This window comes from Poecilia latipinna, unplaced genomic scaffold (genome assembly GCF_001443285.1).
Source record: "Poecilia latipinna isolate Pla-1442-1.1 unplaced genomic scaffold, P_latipinna-1.0 Scaffold1112, whole genome shotgun sequence".
Lineage (NCBI taxonomy): Eukaryota > Metazoa > Chordata > Actinopteri > Cyprinodontiformes > Poeciliidae > Poecilia > Poecilia latipinna.
The window spans coordinates 1,528-24,674 of record NW_015113728.1 but is presented as its reverse complement, the minus strand read 5'-3'; the positions used below and the strand labels follow the sequence as shown (position 1 = coordinate 24,674).

The 23,147-nt window shown below is 39.7% G+C and overlaps 4 protein-coding genes across 4 annotated transcripts in view; 3 read left to right on the top strand and 1 right to left on the bottom strand.

Moving 5' to 3' along the window:
• Window positions 1–3,439, top strand: part of LOC106959720 (allantoinase, mitochondrial) — a 10,254-nt gene extending 6,815 nt beyond the window's left edge. The window contains exons 8-12 of the mRNA XM_015052478.1: window positions 431–617; window positions 714–852; window positions 2,323–2,495; window positions 3,109–3,141; window positions 3,245–3,439. Coding sequence (XP_014907964.1) covers window positions 431–617; window positions 714–852; window positions 2,323–2,495; window positions 3,109–3,141; window positions 3,245–3,394 — 682 coding nt within the window. The 3' untranslated portion in view covers window positions 3,395–3,439. The remainder of the gene's footprint in view (window positions 1–430; window positions 618–713; window positions 853–2,322; window positions 2,496–3,108; window positions 3,142–3,244) is intronic.
• A 1,646-nt stretch (window positions 3,440–5,085) lies between these two features.
• Window positions 5,086–9,162, top strand: agxta (alanine--glyoxylate and serine--pyruvate aminotransferase a). Its single transcript, XM_015052479.1, has 11 exons — window positions 5,086–5,471; window positions 5,745–5,937; window positions 6,761–6,825; window positions 6,918–7,018; window positions 7,096–7,166; window positions 7,285–7,369; window positions 7,447–7,545; window positions 7,626–7,695; window positions 8,578–8,673; window positions 8,748–8,876; window positions 8,965–9,162. Exons 1-11 carry the CDS (start codon window positions 5,268–5,270, stop codon window positions 9,070–9,072), a joined length of 1,221 nt encoding a protein of 406 aa, XP_014907965.1. The 5' UTR covers window positions 5,086–5,267; the 3' UTR covers window positions 9,073–9,162.
• A 2,168-nt stretch (window positions 9,163–11,330) lies between these two features.
• Window positions 11,331–13,557, top strand: dtymk (deoxythymidylate kinase (thymidylate kinase)). Its single transcript, XM_015052486.1, has 5 exons — window positions 11,331–11,596; window positions 11,710–11,818; window positions 12,887–12,977; window positions 13,063–13,260; window positions 13,338–13,557. Exons 1-5 carry the CDS (start codon window positions 11,467–11,469, stop codon window positions 13,446–13,448), a joined length of 639 nt encoding a protein of 212 aa, XP_014907972.1. The 5' UTR covers window positions 11,331–11,466; the 3' UTR covers window positions 13,449–13,557.
• Window positions 13,558–13,903: 346 nt separating this feature from the next.
• On the bottom strand, window positions 13,904–22,717 carry atg4b (autophagy related 4B, cysteine peptidase). The gene is made up of 13 exons (XM_015052485.1): window positions 22,610–22,717; window positions 19,863–19,964; window positions 19,660–19,731; window positions 19,486–19,584; window positions 18,855–18,956; window positions 18,701–18,773; window positions 17,567–17,646; window positions 17,015–17,202; window positions 16,042–16,120; window positions 15,720–15,865; window positions 15,567–15,623; window positions 14,713–14,806; window positions 13,904–14,619 (listed from the first exon to the last, which is right to left on the bottom strand). The coding sequence occupies exons 1-13, from the start codon at window positions 22,617–22,619 to the stop codon at window positions 14,546–14,548; spliced, it is 1,176 nt and encodes a 391-aa protein (XP_014907971.1). The 5' UTR covers window positions 22,620–22,717; the 3' UTR covers window positions 13,904–14,545.
• Between the last annotated feature and the right edge of the window lie 430 nt (window positions 22,718–23,147).

Here is a 23,147-nt window from a genome sequence, read left to right as displayed (position 1 = left end):
TGAAAAAAAAAATTTAAAAAAAAAAAAAAAAAAAAAAAAAAAAAAAAAAAAATATGTGTATATATATATATATATATATATATATATATATATATATATATATATATATATATATATATATATATATATATATATATATATCAAAAACGGAAGAAATCCGACTTTTTTTTTCCCCGAGGTTGAACATGGTGCTATGGTGAAGCTTTCCTTCCACAGCGACATGAGGGTCAGGGTTTAGCATTGGGACAATCAGCCTGTGGTTCTGCTGGGTTCAATGAATTTGATGATAAACTACATTTACAATGAATTAAAATGTAAGGGGTGCAACTATTTTTTGCAAGACTGCATATTCCCTTTATGTCAGTACGGGTGATTTCTCCGTTGAAGATTTGGTAGTTGTTGCAGCAGCAATGGCCTTTCTGTGTTTCAGGGTGCGATGCCACATTGTTCACTTGTCATCTGCAAAGGCCCTTAAGCTGATCCAGAAAGCTCGGCAAGCTGGGGCCCCCCTAACGGTGGAGACCACCCATCATTACCTCAACCTGTGTGCAGAAACCATTCCTGCGAGAGCCACACAGTTTAAGTGCTGCCCTCCCATCCGAGGTTCTGCCAACCAGGTAGACGGACTCGTCGTTTTGCAGATCCAAAGTTATGCTCAATGGACGCAATACAAAGAAACACCATGTGGTTAATACTGTCATTGGCCCCTTCAGGAGCAGCTGTGGTCTGCGCTGAAAACTGGACAGATTGACATGGTGGTGTCTGACCACTCCCCCTGCACCCCCGATCTTAAGAAACTGGAGAGCGGGGACTTCACGCAGGCATGGGGAGGGATTTCATCGTTACAATTTGGTACATTTCTCAAACTGGTGGCAGTTAGAAAATGGAAAAAAAAATGGTTTGTACTTGTTAGCGCTTCATCAAGTCCAGAGGACCCCAGAGTGCTTCACACTGCATTCAGTCATTCTCCCACACATTCACAGGCTGATGGTGGTGATGATGGTAGTAGCCACTGACTGCAGGACAAACTCCTTCCACCAAAACAATTATTTCACCTTAAATAGCTCACATGTCCAAATTTTACATTAGTTTTATATCAAGGGAGGATATCATCAAATTCAGTCTATAAATGTTATTAACATTGATGAGTAGTAGTCAAAATCTGCTTGCAGGGGCTTTTGGTCCAGTTTCTGTTGTATCCAAAACTAAATCTGAGGGTATTCAGTGTCTGGTTGATGGATCTTAAAAAGATTAAATGTCTGCCAACATGTCTGGAATGAATTCCAGATCCTTGTCCCTATATAAGGACATAAAGCAGGCTCCTCTTCCTATAAACTCTGATTGTAAAAGTAAGTTTGAATGTTAAATTAGAAAAAGATCACATTAAAGAATACTGATTCACAGACACAACGCAGGCCTTAAGTTATTGGTATTCCTGTGTTTCAAAACAAACACTCCTCGATGGCAGTAAAGCACGGTGGTGGAGGGCTGATGATGTAGACTTAACTATTGAAACTAAAGACAATATATCAATAAAAACATCTCATATCCACGATCATCAATGGTAACATAGGAGTGATTATTCAGGCTAGCTGTGCAGTCATATTGTCCAGGCTCCTTGCGGTCACTAAGTTGACCTAGAATTTCTCTGTCTACTGAAATATTGCAGAGAAAAACGTCAGACTATCTGCCAAGCAGCTCCACAGAAACTGGAAATATTACAGAACAGAAAACCTCGAATCCAGCAGCCACTCTATCTGAGCAACATAAATAAAAGAGAATCCATGTGTTGCAACAGCCTAGTCAAAGTCCAAACTTTAACCTTATTGATTTGAAATTGCGAACAGGACTTGATATCGTTTTTATGTACAAATCCGAATGAGTTAAAATGCAAGCACTTAAACCTATCAGAGTTAATAGAGCTCTTCCCAGTTTAAAATCATGAGTAACTTATTTGGTTTTTCACAAACTGCTTTTGCATTTTGGTTAATTATTATACTTTAATAGATCATGGATTATTGTTTATCTGTGAATTTATAAACCTAAATTCCTAAATTGACTTACTTCCTGTCATTAAACGTCAATATTCCTATTTTGGTAGGTTAGACCTGCTCTATCCCATCACCACATCTTCTTGATTGGGATTTAAATGAGGCAACTCCAACACTGAACTGGCAAAAAAGTCTCAAGCTTCTACCAATCATTTACTTTTCTGTCACAATGGTCAAAGTCTGTCAGTGGGAGCAAAGCAGACGGCCAGTTACAGTGTTTAAAAATTACCACCAGGAAGGAGAGCAAGAGTTTCTTGTCCCTATTTTTCAGGTTTGCCTTTGTTCTGGACTTCAGCCAGTAAGAGAGACTTTCAGCTGGCTGATGTGGTGAGGCTCCTCAGCAGAAACACAGCCCACCTGAGCAGCCTGGGCAGCCTGAAGGGCAGCCTGGCCCCTGGCTTTGATGCCGACTTGGTCATTTGGGATCCAGAGACGGGCTTTCAGGTCAGTGTGAGGTATTCACACTGTTAAGGGGGCAGCTTTGAGCTTTACATCATGTTATTATGTTATTCCCTCATCAAAACATTCCTGGACTGTTGCCTTGATTCTTTCGTGCATGTTTGAGACATCCTTTAATCTCCATGGCAACCATAAAATGCCTGGGTTGGCCTAGCTCCACCTTCAAGGCGCAGCTCCTCCTCAGAGCTGCAGTTTCCAAGCTTCTGTCTCACAGAGCAGCCCTCTCCCACTCAGCTCCTTCAGACTAGCCAGAAGCAATTAGCAAACGCCTGGTAGAACTACGAATCTGCAGAGCTCATTATAGGAGCTACTTCTCAGTGCAACACTGGTAAAAATGTTGTTAAAGGGTTAATAAAGGAGCCATGTTGTGATGACTTCCTCAAGGCGGAGTTCCAGAGAGAGCAGGAGATTTTAAAGCGGCAGATGCCTAATTTAAAGCCGTTAATTTACAAAGTCAAATTTCTTGTAAATTATGAGTCAACAGAGTTACTTGATTGTGCTATAAAATGGCCATAAGTGTGAGGAGAACACATAATACAGCCCCTTAAAGCTATTGTCAAGGCTGCGTTTGTGCTTCATGTCTGTTTTCACTTCACAGATCGAAGAAGCAAGCATTCACCATAAGAACAAGGTAACTAAAGTCTGTAAGAAACAACTGAAAAACTAACTGTGAGGATCGGTCGCGATCTGCTGTTTACACAAGTGTCTAACTGTGTGTGTGTATATTTGTGCAGATGACCCCGTACCTCGGCTCCACGCTGCAGGGAGTGGTGCGTGCGACTGTCCTGAGGGGCCGGCTGGTGTACAGAGATGGCAGCTTCTGCCCTGAACCTCTGGGAAAGCATCTCCTCATCCCCCAGAGGACGGGTCAAGCACAACTGTAGCAAACACAGACAATAAAAGCTCAGTCCATTGGTCTGACTGGAAATGTGTGTTCTTTTTTTATCTTTTCTAAAGAGCACATAGCTAAAAGATTATATCATATGAACCAAAAGCTTTTATCTGGAAATGAATTTTAAACAACTTAAGTGTTTTAGCTAAAGTTAAAGAGAATGGACAGTTCAACAACCACTGGAAATCTGATTTCAGTAAAGCTTAGACTCAAATTTAATGAAGCACAGTTCAGTTTTCATATCTATGGCAAAAATTTACTAAGTACAGAGGACAGCCCAGGGCCATATATAAGCTTTATCAAAATGAAGCTTTTGACATCAACAGTAAGCAGACAGTGTCTGCTTTATTGACACCATTGAGCGTCTCCTCCATTTACACTTTTAGAAACTACATTACCTTTCAGAGCAAAATGTTCTGTTGAGAACATAAACAATAATAGTCAATAAATTAGTTCCACAAAGGCTCGGTTGTCAGATTAAAATTACTTTTTGTACATAAAAACCTTCAAGTAGGTATCAATCATAGTTTGCATTAAACCCACATTTCTGTATTATGTTGTAATTATAAGTGCAGAAAATCTTCATAAATACCAGAAATAAGGGTTTGAAAACATCAGCCTGTGTAGTTCATATATATGACGTGTTCACTTCCTGATGGAGATCCTGAAATAAACTTTTTAATCATTTTCTAATATGGCTGTAGAACAAATTCTTAAATATGAGTTAAAGATTGATCTTTCAGAGCTTTGCAATACTAGTTACAGGAAATCACACAGGAACATTTTGTATGTAGGAATGAGATGTCATTGTCATATATTGTGAGGTTGAAATAGGAGTTTGGAAACCGCCTGGTGATTTAACTATAACAAAGAGTGCAAACTCACAGCAAGGCATAAAGGGAACCAGAAACAGAACCAGGTCGAAACCACCAAGGAGCAATGAAAACCAGGGAGCTTAAATACAGACGTGTGATGAATGACAAAATATAAAACAGCTGAGGGAGAGTCCTGAGGAGAGGAACTGAGGGAAGGAGACTAATAAACAGAAAAATAACCAGCATTTTACACTTTCCACACTTGATCATGTTTGCTTATCTTGGATAACAGATGTTGACAGTTTTAAGAGCTTTTGTACCTTCTGAAAGGTAGAAAAGAAGCGGGGACGGTTGAAAAGAAGAGTGCATAAAGGTGAATATTTTACTAAAGTTGTTTCAAAATGTGGTCATTTACTTTTTCATTATGGTGAAACCTGTCTAGCTTGAAATAAGACAAACAAACTGGTTGGGTTGCTAATATGGTGTAAATATAAATATGACGACTACTTGGTCATTTATCCTCAGCCAGTTGCAGTGTGAATGACATGCTCTGCTAGCTTAGACAAGGAGAAGAAAATACAGCTAGAGCATTTCTCAACTCGGTTAAATTCATGTTCTCGTTCACCCAGGCTGGCAGGATGCCCTGAAAAATCAACATTTCTAATAGATTGGATTGGACTTTAGCAATAAAAAATCCTTGTCTGATCAAATCTGAATTCTGGGTAGCTAGAGTCACTTATTTAGTAGTTTTCAAACAATAATTTGGTTAAAATACTGAAGCAAAAAAACAGAAAAAGCATTTAAAATGAAGAGTACAGGAAATAAATAGTTAATTTTGAAAGCCTGTAAGCCTGGTAGCTAATTATTAACAAACAGCAGCATGTCTGGTGACGTCATTATAGGAAAGTACATGTTGTCAGAGCTGGGTACACACTCACAGTTGACAGAAGATGAAAAGGGTAAATACTGTGACAGACGTTTGACCCGAGGACTTCACTGGTCAGACGGAGGGGTGTGTCTGGCTGAGGGAATACTTCACCTCCATCTCTTATGTCTCTTTCATCTTTTTTGCTCTCCCCATCTTGCTGTGAAGTCATGTTGCCCGTCTCCATGCCTCCACCACAATGCCTGAAGAAACGAATGGTTGTTCCTCACCGTTACATGTTTGGACCAGGACCTTCCAATGTTCCTCGACACATTCTGGAAGCCGGAGCCAAGCCGGTCATTGGACACATGCACCCGGAGATATTTGAGGTAAGTCAGCAAGTTCAGCCACCATCATGTCGTCCATGCAGGGGAAGACCAACACACAGCCATGGATTCCAGGATTGCATTCTATGTAGCTCTGTCTATCAAGACTGACAGACGGATGGCTTTCCTGTTCCCGAATTTATGAACCACCCCAACTTTTGCTAACCCTCCTTTTTTTTTACCTTGGATTGTAGGCAATGCGTTTCAGTTGGACCCTCAATGATCAAAGGCAAAACTATTTAAATTTTACCATCAGAAATTTCATTGTAATTGCAGATCATGAGTGACATCAAGAGTGGAATCCAATATCTGTTCCAAACACAGAACAGGACAACTTTTGCTGTGAGCGGCACTGGCCACACTGCAATGGAGTGTGCCATCTTCAACACGGTGGAGTCTGGGGAAAGCGTGCTGGTAGCGGTCAATGGTATCTGGGGAGAGCGGGCAGCTGATATGGCGGAGAGGGTTGGTAAGTTACTCAAAAGCTCCCTGGTAGAAATAAAGACGTTTAATATTTACAATGGCAGACATATTTCTTAATTTGGGGATAAAGCTTTGGAATATACTTGGAACCATGCTCTGTTAGTCTGGTACAAACCAGACTCTTACTCTAAGTTTGCTTTGTAAAAAAAGATCTGGACTCTTGGTTATTAAGAAATTATTGCTTGCTGTAGATGTGGACTGTTACAGTTTTAAATGATTGGATCTGATTCTACCCAAAAACAAATGTTTGATGGTGACATAGGTAATACGGCACCTCAACTGTGAAGGAAGCTACGCTATGAAGCTTACCAGAAATCGTGTGCACTGTAAACAACCCCATGTAGATCAGGGCCACAACGTCTTTGCCAACAATAAAATGTCTTAAATGTCTTAAACATTCCTTTTGCTCCGACTTTAATAACTCAGTATTTGTAGGTGTGGCCAACAAGGACTGAATGACTTTGTTCACTTCTTCTGGTGCTGTTGCCAAACTTCAACCGTAGGGAAACTACAATTAGAAAAAAGGGCGTAGAAACTCAACATCATTGTTCACAACTCCTCCTTCTTTTTGCTGATTGGCCAGGATGCAATACCTCCTGAGAAATCCAGGTCAATGGGACAAATCCCAGCTGGAGCACAGAAGGGAGATGACAGTCAAGAAGGATTGCGTGGGTGTCACTTTGATTCACACTTCAATACTCCAAACATTTGTTAATTTTGCTCAAAACAAAGAATATCTGGAGCAGGTTAAAAACACATACATATATTTTGGAATGGGCCCCAAAACAGAATGTGTGTCCATCCAACAGGTGCAAGAGTAAAAACCATTGTGGCGCCTCCTGGTGGCTACTTGACCAATGCAGAGATTGAGAAGGTATTGCCACACATCACCATAGTGATCAGACTAAATAAAGCAAACTCTCATGCTGCTATAACTAATGCAGTTACTGCATGATCTCATCGCAGGCTTTATCAGAACACAGACCGGTTCTGTTCTTCCTCGCGCATGGAGAGTCTTCCACAGGAGTCCTGCATCCTTTAGATGGCATTGGCGACTTGTGCCATAAGTAAGATCTGCTATCACAGCATGTTCTCAATGTAGGACATCAGGTGATTTCAGATGTCTGCTGATTTGTTTCCCCAGGTATGACTGCCTTCTCCTTGTTGATTCTGTGGCGTCGATAGGAGGCGCTCCTCTCTACATGGACCAGCAAGGTTTAGAGCTCATTATGGCTTCCATGTAGATCAAATGAACTCTTGAATTAATATGTTTGGTTTTACATAATGATCTTTACAGCAAATGAAAGACTTTTCTGCTAATGATTGTATGCAGGCATCGACATTTTGTATACCGGCTCGCAAAAGGTTCTGAATGCCCCTCCTGGTACAGCACCCATTTCATTCAGCGAGAGAGCATGGTGAGAATATGTGTTGTGTACTGCATATGCAAACGTGCAATGGAAAAACGTATTGAAGGGAGGAAAATTGTCCACAGCCGAAAAGTATTCAGTCGGACAACAAAACCCGTATCGTTCTTCTTGGATTTGAGTTGGCTTTCAAACTACTGGGGATGTGATGACAAGCCAGCAAGAATGTAAGACACCTACGATTGAAGAAGACGCAAGAGAAAATGCCGCTTTGCAAAGTTTTGTCCTCTTTCTGGCTTCTCAACAGATACCACCACACAGGGCCGGTCACCGCCTTTTACTCCCTGAGGGAGAGCCTGGCTGTGCTTGCTGATGAGGTGGGGCATGAGTTGGAATCAGCTCAGTAATTACTCATAAATCTTCTGTTATACTTTTTAAAAAAGGTTAAAAAAAAATTGCCAGGTTATTAGCACTTCCAGCATGAATTTCACAGCGCCTTGCCAAAGTACTAATGCTTTCTGAACTGATTTATTTACATTTTGTCATGTAGCAACCACATTATTCAGTGGATTTTATTGGGATGTTATGTCATAAACCAGCAAAAAGCAAGGAACACTTGTGAAAGGTTAGGAAAAGGATGCAGCGCTTTCAATATTTGTACAAATGTGGTGTCCATTTGAGTCTATGCTTTGTAGAGACGTCATCCAGGGCAACAGTGATGGAGTGGTTGTTTTGCAATCAGAAGATTGATTCCAGGTTTTTCCCACCATGGCAGCGTGCTCCTGGGCAAGGCATTTAAACCCAGGTTGTCATTAAAACTATGAAAGTGCAACATAACTTCAGACCTTTTAGTCTTTTGCATTCTAGAGACTAAAATTTCTGCCAACTCTTTTTACATGATAGTGGTAGGAAATTGTCGATAGAGCAAGTTTTAGGTCTTGCCACAGAATCACAGTAAGGTTTGGTCAAAGTTTGTTATTGACAGTAATGTAAAGGATGCAGTGCTATTATTGTTGACAATTTGTCGTTACGTAGTCTGGACTTTGACTGGTCATTGTAATCCTTGACTTCTTAATGTCACCCTTTTCATTGTAGCTTTTGCTCTATGTTTAGTGTTTCATTGAAGTTTGTGGTTGTACTACTTAAAAAACATTGAAAAATGCACGGTTACGATGTTATTTGGTGTCCTGGGATAGGGTGACACGATTATCTTTTTCACATGAATACTCAGCTGATTTTTATTGTCTTTTTCACGCAAGGGTCTGGAGAAATCCTGGGAAAGACATCAGAAGGTGGCAGAGTATTTCCACGCTGGCCTGGAGAGCATGGGTCTCAAACTTTTTGTCAAAGAAAAGGTGAGGCAGAGAAGCTTTCATGAAACACGCTGCCATCAACGGCTCTGGGTTAACTCGTGAACCGTTTGTCACAGCATGCAAGACTTCCCACAGTCACCACAATTGTCGCTCCTCATGGATACGACTGGAAAAAGATCACAGCCTACATCATGAAAACACACAGCTTAGAGATTTCTGGAGGATTGGGGCCGTCGGTTGGTTTGGTAGGAGAAAATAACACGTTCTGCCACTCGCAGCCTGGTTGTGTTCGTGTGAATTAAGTGTGTTGGTGTTCTTCCCCATTCCTCTCAGGTGTTACGTGTGGGATTGATGGGATGCAACAGCAGTAAAGCAAATGTTGACATGGTGCTGGCAGCACTAAAAGATGCCCTGAAACACTGCCACCGGAGCAAAGTGTAAGATGATGGAAGCAAGTTTTACTGTAACTCAAAAAATAATATTGTTTCCTTTTGCTTCTGTACGTGTTGCAATAAACTGTCATTTACGCCAGAACTGTTTTGTTTGAAATATTATAATTTCTACTCAAATTTCAAGTAAATTTATAAAAATCTGTTTGAGTTTTAAAAATGTGAGTGAAGAAATTTCATTAATTTAAGTTAATCTGTAGAGCAGATTTTAAAACTGCAGCAATGACCAAAATGCTGTAAAGACATTAAAAAAAAAAAGACTGGAAATCAATAAACTTTATTTACCAGTTTGAAGAATTTAAATCGGGACTGGTCCATAAAATACAACATGACCAATTTCACTACAAATTGAATGACTAAGGTTGACATCAAATAGATTTGTCAAAACAAAATGAAACCTGTAGAACATGCATTACTTCAGTTCTAAAAATAAGACAATTTGGAAGGGGACCAAAGCAGAATTATATTTGGGGGCCCACTTACAGTTTAAAACACCAGATGTCAGCCACCGCAGCATCACCAACACCTTTTAGCTCGTTATCTTTGTAGCTTTGCACACAGCGTGTTTAACAGAACATGCTTATAGTTAATGGAGTTAATAGAGAGTCAACACAGAATTCATTAAATTCACTGGATGACAGAATATGACTAGTTATTTTACAATATCTAAAAGAATAAATAAAAGTACTAGAGATAAAGAAGCGCAACCACTGGATTAATATTTCCTTCTATGGTCGAGTAGTTCAGTTGTTTTTCAGTTATTGATCATTGCGTGAAATGTGACATCACAGCAAGCACAGGGCGCATAATATTCATAAATCACAACAGTAGCATTTAACTGATACCATTGAAACTTTTGAGATTTTCCTTTGTTAAATTCTTTAGGTTAAAGAATTTGCAAATTCTTTAAAGTCTTGAGTATAATTTAATTTCAATAACTTGGAAAACATTGGAGATCGTTTAAAAGTAAGCTCAGGTTCCTCGTGAATTTGAGTTTTCATAGAGTTTGGAGGGCTGTTTTCTGCTATTAAAAAGCATTCTTGGGCGCCCCCTGCTGGCTTCGGGACCCTAAGGAGAGGCTTTAGATGCTCTAGACCAGGGGTGTCAAACTCATTTTGGTTTAGGGGCCACATACAGCTTAATCTGATCTGCAGGGGGCCACACAAGTAAACTCATTGCAAGATTAAATGGAACCAATAAAAGTTTATATTAAACGAATTTCACTTTTACAAAATATATTATGAATAATCTGTTTTTAAGAAGGGTATCTGCAATTTCAACAATACCTTTACTCAGTTAAGCATTTATTTAAGTGAATTATGCATAAGAACTGATCTCAGTGATTGTACAATGTTTGTACAATGTTTATTCACAGTTTTTGGAACTTAAAAACACTGTCCTGCATCACAATATACAACAGACAAAAATTAAGAAAAGACTTAAAATCAATTTTCAACATCTGGGAAGCAATTTGAACAAATTATCTGGCTTCCCACATTTGAAAACTTAAGTGTCAGCTGTTTTAAACAGACATTTGATGAAGTACATTTGTTGATGCATAAAATGCATACAAATAGAAAAACTTGCATACGTAACATGTATCTATGTTAGCATGCACGACAAATATGAGGTTGCCAGGGACAAAATAAAAAGCTGGTAAAGCATAGAATCGAACTTGTTTATAGAACCTGAAGCTCAGTGCTGCCATCTGCTGTTAATTCCGCTGCAGTGTTGCATCATGTGTGTGCTGAATAAAACACAGCGCCCCTCGTGGACAGTATAGGAACTTCAGATTTTCAATTAAACGAAATATGTTTTTTCATGAATAATGATAATGCATTTAGCCCCCGGGCCGGACTAAATCGTTCGGCCCGGGGGCCGAACGATTTAGTCTGGGAAGTCAAAATACTGGGAAGTCTTTTGACTAATACCCAGTCAAAAGACTTCCCAGTCTTTTGACTGGGAAGTTGGTTTTTCCTGGTTCTGACCACAACTGGACATAGAGCTTCTAAAGCCGCCCATAGACATAATAAAATTCTTATATTATGTCCATGTGGGCTACCCTGCGACAGACTGGCGACCTGTCCAGGGTTTACCCCGCCTCTCGCCCGGAACGTTAGCTGGACATAGGCACCAGCAACCCTCCCGACAACAGTAGGGACAAGGAGTTAGAAAATGAGTGGATGGATGGATGTCTGCGGTATGATCTGTGGGCCCGCCACTCCGGGTGGTGGCAGTGAAACCAAGAAAACGTCAGAAAAGATGACGTCTTTCCGGTCTCTTCGTAAATCGCTGGTAAATCGTGAGAAAGCAGCTGTTATTTTCGCCACAAAGAAAAACAGGCTTATGAACTTCACCACGTCCCCGACAATCGGTCGACAGAGTAATGGCGTCTAAAAGAGGCGCTCTCATTGTCCTGGAGGGGGTGGACAGAGCCGGGAAGACGACACAGTGCAAGAAGCTAGTTCAGGCGCTGCAGCAGAGCGGCCATCCGGCGGAGACAATGAGATTTCCTGGTGAGGCGTTTTAGCATCTTCAGCCTTCAACAGTAGCGTTAGCATCTCTCTACCTTCTCTCATGAGGGGAGGTACCTAAGTATCAACGACTTGGTGTCGTTGTGTTTCTGCAGACAGGAGCACAACCATTGGGCAGCTTATCAGCGCCTACCTGGAGAAGAAGAGTGACCTGGAGGACCACACGGTGCACCTGCTGTTCTCTGCGAACCGCTGGGAGCTGGTGTAAGACTAGTGTTGGTCTTTACTGCGGTGCTACACTCTTCAAATCTGCTGTTAACACTCTTTGGGGATGGATAATAGTTAAAACTAACCCAAATAAAAAACACCGTGAAGCAGTCGTTTTATATGTAATAAGCCACTTTCTTTCATTACTGCCAGCATAGATAACTTTATTATATCTGCCCTCAACACAGTCGCTACTGCTGCGTTCCAGTAGAAGTCGGGATTAAGGCACAGCAACTCCGATATAGACTTTGTTGGAAGTACTTCTTACAAAGATAATTTCAAGATTTACTTTCCATAAACAAATCTTGAAATTTGCTTTTGAAAATTTCAGGATTTCCCTAATATTGAAATTTATATATGGAAATTTCAGGATTTCCATAAGTAAATCTTGAAATTACAAAATAATCTGTAGTTTAGAGTTGCAGGCACTACATTTAACACTAATTTTAGACACATTCTTACATGTGTCTTTTAAAAGAAACATGTTTGCATAATTCCACCACAGCTTACTACTGTTGTTATACTGAAAGGTGTTTCGATGTGGCCAGTCAACTTGGCCTTACAAGTTGTTCCTGGGGTAGTCGGAGTTGCTCCTAATGTCCCTGTATTTTGACTTCAGACAGTGCATCATTTGATTCTTTTGACTGGGAAGTTGGTTTTTCCTGGTTCTGACCACAACTGGAATGCAACCTACTAGCTTACTATCACACCCAGTTATTCATGGAGAATGCCAGCAAGGCAACAGGAAATAAGTGATGCATTGTTTGTTTTATCAGGACAATGTGGACCCTGATGGAGAACACAACCTGATTTTATTCCCTATTCTTTAGTTCATTGCTAATATCATTCCTTCCCTCTCTTTCATTTCTTATAGTCTCTAAAACTTGAGTCTGGAAAAATTAGATTTTTGACATGAAACATGAGAAATGATCCTACACTTGCATTATTCTGTCAAAAAAAAAACAACAACTCACTATTAGTTTCTGTTGTGAACTGTTAAGCTTTAGCCTATAGAGGAAAATATTCCTCAAATAATAGCTGTGATGAATCTTACGTTGCACACAGGCCTGTAATGAAGAAGAAGCTGGAGCAGGGCATCACTCTGGTGGTGGACCGGTACGCCTTCTCTGGAGTCGCCTTCACCAGCGCCAAGCCGGTCAGTGTTCTCTGAAAACCCACATCCGTCTGCTGGTGTTTCCATGTGTCTGAAGAGCAGCGGCTGGGGTCGTTGTTGTCCGCAGGGCTTCTGTCTGGACTGGTGCAAGAGACCCGACGTGGGCCTGCCCAAGCCCGACCTGGTCATGTTCCTGCAGCTGAACCCGGCCGAGGCTGCACTTCGAGGTCAGTTCGGCAACGAACGATACGAAACGAGCGCTTTCCAGAAATCGGTGCAGGAAAAGTTTGAGCAGCTCATGAAGGATCCGTCGGTCAACTGGAAGGTATGGAGATCATTCACCGTTGTTGAATGTGGAGATGTAACAAAAGAAAAATAATTTGCATGCGTTTTCTTTTTTAGGTCATCGATGCCTCCCAGAACGTTGAAGGAGTTCACGCCGACATCCGAACACACAGCCTCAACGCCATCAATGAAACGCAGAACATGCCTCTAGGGGAGCTGTGGAAGTGAGCCTAAGCAGGCCACAAAGAAACCATGGCAACAGAATGATACAACGGCATATAAGGACCATTGTAGAGAAAGTTTCTAAAATAAATAAATACATTTTCTGGAAAATAAAGTCCAACATTTTTGATTTATCTCAGAAACTTTCTATAAATTTCTAAAGTGGAAAATGTTTCCACTTTAGAAACTCTGAAAATTTCCAAAACAGGAAAATGTTTGACTGTTTCCAACTGTTTTCTAGAAATGGGATTTTTGGTTTTTTCCTGCAATTTTTTTTAACCTTTTGAACTCTGAAGTTTTGAAGTTTTTGAGAAGTTTTTTTTGCCATATGTTTACTCTTTTTTTAATAACTACATTGGCCTTAATACACTCTTATAACTTCTTTGCACACTGCACACTTTCCAGTCTTAGCAATATGACTGATGTAATACAAGTTTTTTTAATAAAACCAATAAGAGATAAACAGTTGTGATTTATTTTTAGTCCTCTTACACGTCTCTTGCTCCATCACTTGCCTGCATGTTTTGATTAAATAAATAATTTTCAAACAAACTAGCGTATGCTCTAGACTTGGCAAGGATACGTTTGCGTCAGCTGCTAACACAAGTCGCCTCTCTGGATTTGGTTTTGTTGCAAGCTTGTTACAGACTTCAGATATTAGTGGACAAACTGCGGAAGCCGTAGGCATCATGAGCCACTGTGGGTCTACTCCTCATAAAACCGTGATGGCGGCTTTTTTTTTTTTTTTTTAACTTGGGGACTTAGGGAAAGGCACCAGATTCACTTCAGCATAAACATTGAAAGTGTTAAGACTCAAATGGAAACACACGCATGTGAGAGATGTGCATACAGAATTGATCCTGAGCTCCTGCTACAGCTGCCGTCTGGATGTCCGGAGGCTGATGAGAAGGAACGCTGCGTCGACACCCACGGACTGCGCCGCTGGAGCTGGACCGGCTCAACGGGTCTCTTAATAAATGTTCATCTCCCTCCCCTCCCCCGATTCCCGCCTCCCCTCAGGGATTTCTCTTCCGGATCCAGAGAAGAGACCGGAATCTTCCGTCTACTGTCCATAACAGTAAAATAATTGTTTGTTACGTTCCTTACAGGGACAAGATTTCAAACTCCTCGTCCTCCGAATCAAAGAACCGCTCCAGCCTGTCCGAGTCCGAGAAATCTGCCAAAGGAAATTCAGAAAAGAATGAAATGCTTGATTTACACTATTTAAAAATGTATATATACATAAAGGAAGAGAATGCAGTTGATTTACCAGGAGTAAGGTTAAGGGTGTCGACGCTGACCATGTGGACGGGCTGGCTGTCTACTAACTCAAACATGGGCAGGCCTCCTTTCTTGCAGGACAACTGGAAGCAATGTCAATAAATGACAAAAATCTAAAACGTTTATGTTTGGGCAAGGTTTATGAGTAACAATCTTGAACATTTTAGTATTACACCAGAATGATAAAAAAAGGATTTTAAAACCAGAAACATTTGCTTGCTGGAAAGCATGCCCATATCTTTGAAGGTCCTAAGAAGCACAACGCAAGTTTAACTAACAATTCTGAAAACTGGGACCTGCCACTTTAGTCCCCGCTGCTACAAAATGAAATTAGGGCTGTAACACAATGTTTTCTAAACATCTACTACATAAAATGTTTTATTGTGAAAGCTAAAAAAATTGTAACAAATTTTTAGTTAAATTTTGGTATTTATATTTTATAACATAACCAATACTCGATTACAAAAGAAAAAAAAGTGAAATGAGGTTTCTATAAGTATGGAAAATGAAGAACGATGGATAGCCCAGTGTGAAGTTAATTACTTTTTAAAAACATGTTGAGATTTTACATAACTTACAGAGAAAGACATATTTCTCAACATATTTCTATATATTTATTTTAGAAGTAGGTCAAATTTAAATTACACCGAAAAGAGAAAAATTATCAAATTTTGTAAATTTCATATGTTTTATGGTTATATTTGTAGTTGTAATATTTAACACTTTGAGTGGAGTAGCTTTTCAACAAATAAGCAATTTCAAAAAAGGTCATTCTTTTTTACAGTAAGTTTGAGAAAATATACCCCAAAATCTTGCTTTATTAAACAGAGGAATGAGACATACCCTGCGTATGCGCATACACCAGTCATCGAAATCGTCCTCCGTTTTGCAGAAGAAACCCTAAAAAAAAAACAAATAAAAAAACAAATAAAAAAATAGGAAAAATGGAGCGTCTCCTCATGGTTGAAGATGCTAAGGCTCCCCCTGCGGTCTTACCGCCGCGATGGACGGGTCCAGCTCACAGATGTGCATGCGGCAGGGCGGGTGCTGACAGTGGTACGTGTCATCGGGGACCTGGCCGTCTTCGCACGGCTCCACGGCGGGCTGCGTGGTGTGTGGGTCTAAGTAGATGAGCTCCTCCCCTGGAGACAAAGGGACAAGTTCACAACCAAAATGGCCTCTTGAGAAACAGTTAGGAAAAGAAGAAAAAAAAAAACAAACACAAAAGAAAAAAAATGTGATGAGTACGAGCTGCTTTTTATTACTGTGATTATTACAGCTGAGAGAGTTTATTGTACAAACATGAGATCAGACATACCGACATAACCAATGAAGTAATGGGCACTGTTGGGTTTCCCCCCAATAACACCCAGCGACTGAGGCAGCATGAAGCATTGCTGTGAAGAAGACAACAGGGTTGGTCTCACCCCGACTATAAATGAATTTACCTCAGTGTTAAGTTTTGCATTGCAGTTTTTAAGGAGACTGGGATTGAAAAACCTGAAAGAGTTTCACTTATTTACTAGCTACGAAAAATATATTTGAGCTATGGGAATACGTTTTAGGGCAGAAACCTTTCATTCAGGCAGTTTATTATAAAGCTGTTTGTGTTTGAACTATAAGCTAAATTTTGTAAAAGATAGGGCATTCTTAAAATGCACTATATTTTTTATTTAAAATACGTTTTGTTTTTTACATATTTGTTAAAACTGTCATGTTGTAACAGTATGTTTGTTATGAGACAGATAATCTGTGAAAAGATTGATCTCCTCCACCTCCTCCCTGAGCTGCTACTGGCATCTGAAGAAGTGCATCCGACCAAAAACAACCAATCAGAGTGAGTAGGAGGGTCTTAGTGCTGCCAATCAACCTCATGTACTCAATGTGCAAATGGGGGAACAATTTACCGTTTATCTACCATCATCTGTGATCACACTAAAGAGCCTTAGTATTCATGACATGCTCTGCTGTCAGGGGGATAAGCAGGCGCATGCGAGAGTGATTGACAACACTAAGGCCTGCCTCCTAGCTCTGATTGGTTGTTTCTAGTTAGCATTGGGAGAAGGCGAAGGAGCTTGATCTTTTCACAGATCATCTCTTAAACAATACCGCTACAAAATAGTGAGTTTCAACAAATATGGAAAAAGAGTTGCATAATGCAGCTTTAATTAAAATATACAATAAATCTGAATACAAATTTCAAAAAATTCAAAAATTACCTGCATTTTATTTTTCCTGCAACACCTATAATATAACGGGGAGTACAACTCCTGTCTGTGGGAGTTTCTAACCTTGAGCGTTTCGATGTAGGCCTCATTGATGTCACTCAGGCCCAGCCTGAGAGGGATGAGCAGGACCAGCGGCCTCCACAGGGCCGTCTCCTCCTCAGCCAGGGCGCACGCTCCCTCCGGGCAGCCGTTCACCTCCCCCTCTCCTGCCGCTTCACCTGCGAGGTCCAGCCATGGCATGCAAAGACGCTCTGCAGGGAAGATGACAGGAAAAACAGAATTCCTCAAATTACGTGCTCACTCTACTGCATTTTCAACCCAGAATTAGGCTTTACACAGAAAAGATAGAAATCGCTGAGTATGACAGGAGCGACAAAGTGAGATTTGCAATGAAAATTTGTCATTTTCATTGCATTTAAAAGTTTTAATCTCCATTAAATACATCCCAAACTAACTGCCATTCTGTGTAAACAATCTAAGCAAAGTCCACCGTATTTAAACTGGAGTCCTATTTAAAGAGCCTCCGCTGATGAAACACTGAGCTGCAACACACACACACACACACACACACACACACACACACACACACACACACACACACACAGCTGCACTCACTTATCTCCTCGATGATCACAGTGTTGTCCATCGCCACGTGTACAACTAATCTGCTCCACGTATCAAACACAGCCAGCTTCCTGAAAGAAAAAACCCACAAATTATAGTTTCTATATGGAAGTGTTCCTAAACGGAAAAGAAACTTTGAGCTCCTTTTAACAATGCTGTTATGTCAATCTGTGGCTTTTTGTGCTTTCTTCTTGCACTTGAGCTTGGGAATAAAATAGACAGACATATGACATTCTGTAAGAGTGAAGTGAGTGAAAACTGTATATTTTTATGGTACTCTTTGTGCGACTAAGAGATATTGTCACATTCTTACCTAAGAGTTGAGATTATTATTCCTTTAACTCCTTTTAACGTGCGTTACCTCCATATGGGTTGGCAAGAGAAGGTTCAACGTTCAGGCTAGTTGCCTGAACGTTTTCCAGGCAACCAGCAATAAAATTACATTTACCCATGATGGACGCAAAAAAACAAGCTAGCTAGCAGGGGTATATTAGCGGCTAGTTAGTCACTGCTACAAAACAAATTATACTAGATGATAAATGGTTCCAGAAATTACTGTCAGAAACAATAATGTTGTTGTCTTGAAATTATTTTAAAGTATTAATATTTGCATATTAATGCAAGTTCACCCTTTCAACAACTAAAAAGTAAATTTTGTACAGAACTCTGCACACTGGAACTGGAAGACATTTAAAAGATCTTTAGTTTAATTTTTGGTTGTTTAATACAACAACCAAAAATAACAAATAAAAAAGAAACAAAAACTACACAAAACAGATTATGAAGTCTTTGTAAACAAAATTGCAAAAGTATTAACCATCAGAATGGGAATTATGGGGCTCATTTTAACTTATCATGCAATTCCTTATTGCGACAGGCTTACATAGAACACAGTGAAGATGTCTGTGCATGATTCAAAACATTTGCTTTAAAAAAGTCACACGAGAAAAAAGACATAAGATATATGAGATTAAATAGACAAAATTTAAGAACTGATTGACATATGGAAGGTCAACTTAAATTTTGTTTTTAGAATGAACTTAAGACACCTTAAGGACTTAATTTCAGATATATGAATCTAAAACCTTTTAAGGACCCCTGATAAGGAGAGGTACCAGTACTCACTTCAGAACCTGGGCCACCGTGTTAGGTCCATACCACTGTCCAATGGGCTTCCCCTCTCCGACGCCCATCTGGGCTGCAGCATTCAGGAACAAGGAAAACGATTTGATGAGCGCATTCCCGATCTGGTCGGAGGCGTCCGACGATCGCTACTCACCGATTTGATGGATGGAATAATAGCTGTCTTTTTTGTCGATGAAGGCGTTGAGAATACTGATGTACTCTTCTCTTTGTTTCTGCTCTCTGGCCCATCTCCAGTCTGAAAACAAAAACACCACTTATCACGTCTGCCCCCCAGCAAGCTCTGCTTGGTACAGTCTTACCAGTTTTATTATTTATTTTACGTTATATTTGAACTTAACAAAGTCACTTAGTGAATCATCTGAAAGACGGTTCGTTGCAGTTTATTTTTTACACATTTGATTAAGAGCCAACCGGATGTTTTTGTTGTTCAGTTTAATAATATTTTACATTGGCTTTTATGCTCATAATTGCACAGACTGAGCAAATTAAAGTTGTTTTTATATGTTTGAACAAGTTTGTGAAGTTATCGGTGCATTTAGAAGTGCTGTACTGGTGCAGAGTTATCAAATTAATTTTTAACTTAGTACATTTTATGTTTTCAAAAAAAAAAAAAAAACATTTAAAATCGAGTCAGCACTGTTCTTTTGTCATTTATCGGTTTTGGCTGATATTGAACATCAGATATTGTATCGGATATGAATCAGTGCATCCCTACGCAACAATAAACTCTGCTTCCTACTTGCTCCGTGACAATTGTGCCTCACCTCTGCCCAAGTGTCTGCACATCAAGGCCTCTCCGAGAATCATCTGGCCGCACCGTAACATGCATCCCCATCCCGTGTCTGACGTCGGCCCAGTGCCTCCTGGAACACAATAGCCCTCTAGTGGTCAGTAGAAGCATAACAGAGGAGATGGAGTTCAACAGGCAGCCAACTCACCGATGGGCGGGAAGTTTTTTCTGTACGTGAACCACAGCCGCGACGTGACGTCGGACAGAATCTCGTCTTTCTCTACATTTGAAAAAAAAAAAAAAAATCAAACAAACAAACAAACAAACAAAAAAACAAAAAAAACATACTTGCTGGTCTGATTTTAGTGACAGAGAAATGGTAGGAGGAGCAAACTACGGACAAGTTTCTACCTGTAAGCGCATTGTATTCTTTCCCCAAGATCCACACGGGCTCCGAGGTCTCAGGAAAATCTTCAAACTCTCCAAAGCGAAGTGTGTCGTATGTCAATGTAGCTACAAACAAAGAAGCAAACAAAAAGAAGATGGTTATAATGAAACTGTTAATGCGCTGTGCATTAGGCTGCTGGACGATATGAGGCAGGAAGTTAAATGGTGTGTCCATTAGTTTGCCTTATCAGAACCCTGGTAACTTCCAGGATGTTTATTTTTACACAGTAAGCTTTAAATTAAAAAAAAAATCTACATCTTTGAATTAATACGGCTTACATTAAATATGCAGCAACAAACCAGAATGTAGTCCACTTTCAGACTCTCACAATTAATTTCAAATTGAAATTAATTCAGAGAGTTTAGCTCCACTTCGCTGATCCAGCTGAGAAAGTAAAGTCATCACTAAGGCTTCATAATTCATGTTTCCATTAATACTAATGACAACATTTAAAATTAGCTTGAACAACAAAAGCAATCAACAACAGACAAAAATAACGTACAAGTTGAAGCATATCTGACTTAGTGGACATGTCTATCTTTATCTGTGTTTGCAGACTTATCACAATGTGGAGCGGGCCAAAATAGTCAAAGTTGACTTGGCAGGTCTTAAAGTTACCAACTAGAGGTTTCTTTAAAGTCAAACTGGGTTTGGTTTTCATCACCCATTGAACATGTAAAATTTCTTCTTTTTTTTTCTTCATTTTGCTGTCTTGTAAGTTATTATTTAAACAAGATCAATCCTGACCTCTCAAATGCAAGCTTTCATCAACACATGACTCCTGTGACATCAAATAAGGCAAACGATCTGATGGGTTCCAACGTTCCTGTGTTTTTTTCACTTTTATTTGAATATTTTAATCCAATTCTTCCTTCGATTTTAGAGGCACACCAATCCAATATTAATATCTGTATCAGTCCTGACACTGAAAGAAATTACAGATTGGCTATCAGTGACAATGTGTACAATCGATGAGGGCAGATCTACTCAGTCTCACTCTATGTTTTGTGCTCTGAGTGACATCATGCTATAGTATTTATTTTACATTATATTTAGAATTCCTCTTTACACTTTCTGAACCATTTGAAAAAAGGTTTGATGCGGTTTATTTTTACATGTTTCAACAAGGTAGTCAAACTATTGTTCTTGTCATTTTAAGTTTCATTATTTTCCATTGGTTGCTCTACTCCTAATCGCACCAACTGAACAAATTAAAGTTGTTTTTACATGTTTGACCAAACTTGTGAAGCTATTGGTGTAATGTACTGGTTAAAAGTTATGAAACATATTTATCAATCAGTACATTTATGTCTGTGTTTAAAAAAAAAATTTAAAATCATTTCAGCTGTTTTTCTGTATCAGATCGGTATCAGGCTGATACTAATCATCAGATATCGGCATTGGAAGTGGACAGAAATGGATCGGTGCGCTCTTAGTTAATTTAGAAAATAAAAATCTAAGTTGCATGATGGATTTTGAGGAAATTTAGCGAATATTTCCCAGATACCGTTAGGAAAGTGATCACCATGCCGACAGGCTCATGATGAGTCAACAAAGTCATGTCTACCATGCAGTACAACCTACACTAGGGTACATATGTTATACTATATTATATATTGTGAATCAGGTAATTTCAAGCAGAATCAGGCTCTTGAATACAAAAACCAACTGAATGAAATAGGAAATCAAATAGATTTATGCCTAATAAAGTTCAGAAAACTATCATTATTATTGCCACGACAACTGTTTATCCATCCCCCGATGACCTCTAAGATGGGGGCAAACTCTGGCTTAAACATGTAAGGAGTGATTCAAAGGCTTTAAAATCTATCTTATCTGCCACAAAGCTTACTGTTGCCTTTCGTGATGTCATCAACGCGAAAACAAAGCAGAATTGACTGGATTCTTCAGCGGACTGAAAAAAAAAATCTGTGTATTTCATGAAACCACAAAGGAAACCCATAACGCATCACCCAACAGCATTTTTTAATATCAGTGTACATTAATGAGTACAAACCAGCCATCACTGAACAGTATCTTTAAAGATGAGCCTAAATTTGGTAGAATAGTCCGTTAAAAAATAAATCATAGCTGTTGACTTGGAACTGAACTCCCATAAAGTTTTGAAGGCTTTTGTTGGTAAAGAACGCGATATGGAGGTAAAGCAGCTCTATCGGTGGGAGATTCGAGGCTATTAGCGGTCACAAGAGGAGGAAATGAAACTAGGAGTCAGACTAGCCTTTAGCATTTTTCCTGCTAATTGTAACAAAATACCTGCTGAGATGTTGGCGCATCAACTGAGATGCTCGCCTTGGGCGTAACACGGTGTCTACGTAAGCGGCCAAACAAAAGAAAGTAGAGCAACTTATTAAGAAGGAAACTTTACTGCAACACATGACATTGCTACAGCTGACAACAAGGCGTCGTGACTTGAGTTTATAAAGCGACGCAGCAAGCTGTCAACGCGAAGATTTACAGCTAATTTACCAGTGATAGTAGGCTAACGTGAGTTAGCTTTAGTCATCACTTTAGCTGGCTAACGTCACCGAGGCTACAAAGCATTACAGCTCGGCTAGCTTTCCCAGTAATGACATGGCAAAAAGAGAAATATATTCATATATGTCATGATAATATCGAGAGTACTTCTACTGCTAATACGGGCTGTTAGTGAAAGAAAAATAACACTAATTTTCTATAAAATATTGCCTACCTGCATCCATCCCGACAGTCTTCACCCTATCTTGTTTGTTGTTCTCTGCACTCAGATCTGCTGGACCAATGGGAGGATAGTACCACTGCGGAATTCCAAAGGAGGCGGGACACTTCCCCCAGCATCCAATAAAAACCGTCAAGGGCAAATCAGCGTTCTCTGCAGTACACAATGGGGCGTTTAGGGAGAAAAAAAAAAAGTGGGAGAACGCCCTCTAACGGCCTGTATGTGTAAGTTCAGTCAGAGACGCAAGTATGAAGTAACAGAGGAGTTACTCATCTGAATGTTGTAACAGTAGCCCACTTTGTGGGAGTTAAGCTACTAAGATATGAAGCCTTTTTCGACCACAAAAATGTTATTTTATTGGTCGTTTTCCATAACAATGCTTTTACATGATTAGAAAAAAATATTTTAATGTAATTTTGAGTTGTAGAGAACAGTGACGTGCAGTGAGGTTCAAAGCTGGTGAGGCACCGACTTAATTATAATCGGATTTACAAATCTAGACCCCTGCATGTTATTGTTTACATAAGGAAAT

Coding starts and splice junctions, on each gene's coding strand:
- atg4b (XM_015052485.1), bottom strand. Junction 18,957..19,485: donor GTGCAGACACTTGGGCAGAG/GTGAGGCACAAT, acceptor TTTTGTTTTCAG/ACTGGAGATGGGCCAGAGAG. Junction 15,624..15,719: donor TGGACCCGTCCATCGCGGCG/GTAAGACCGCAG, acceptor TTTTTTTTTTAG/GGTTTCTTCTGCAAAACGGA.
- agxta (XM_015052479.1), top strand. CDS start 5,268: ATGTCTCTTTCATCTTTTTTGCTCTCCCCATCTTGCTGTGAAGTCATG. Junction 5,472..5,744: donor TGCACCCGGAGATATTTGAG/GTAAGTCAGCAA, acceptor TTGTAATTGCAG/ATCATGAGTGACATCAAGAG. Junction 7,696..8,577: donor TGGCTGTGCTTGCTGATGAG/GTGGGGCATGAG, acceptor TTTTCACGCAAG/GGTCTGGAGAAATCCTGGGA.
- dtymk (XM_015052486.1), top strand. CDS start 11,467: ATGGCGTCTAAAAGAGGCGCTCTCATTGTCCTGGAGGGGGTGGACAGA. Junction 11,819..12,886: donor GCGAACCGCTGGGAGCTGGT/GTAAGACTAGTG, acceptor CGTTGCACACAG/GCCTGTAATGAAGAAGAAGC. Junction 12,978..13,062: donor CCTTCACCAGCGCCAAGCCG/GTCAGTGTTCTC, acceptor TGTTGTCCGCAG/GGCTTCTGTCTGGACTGGTG.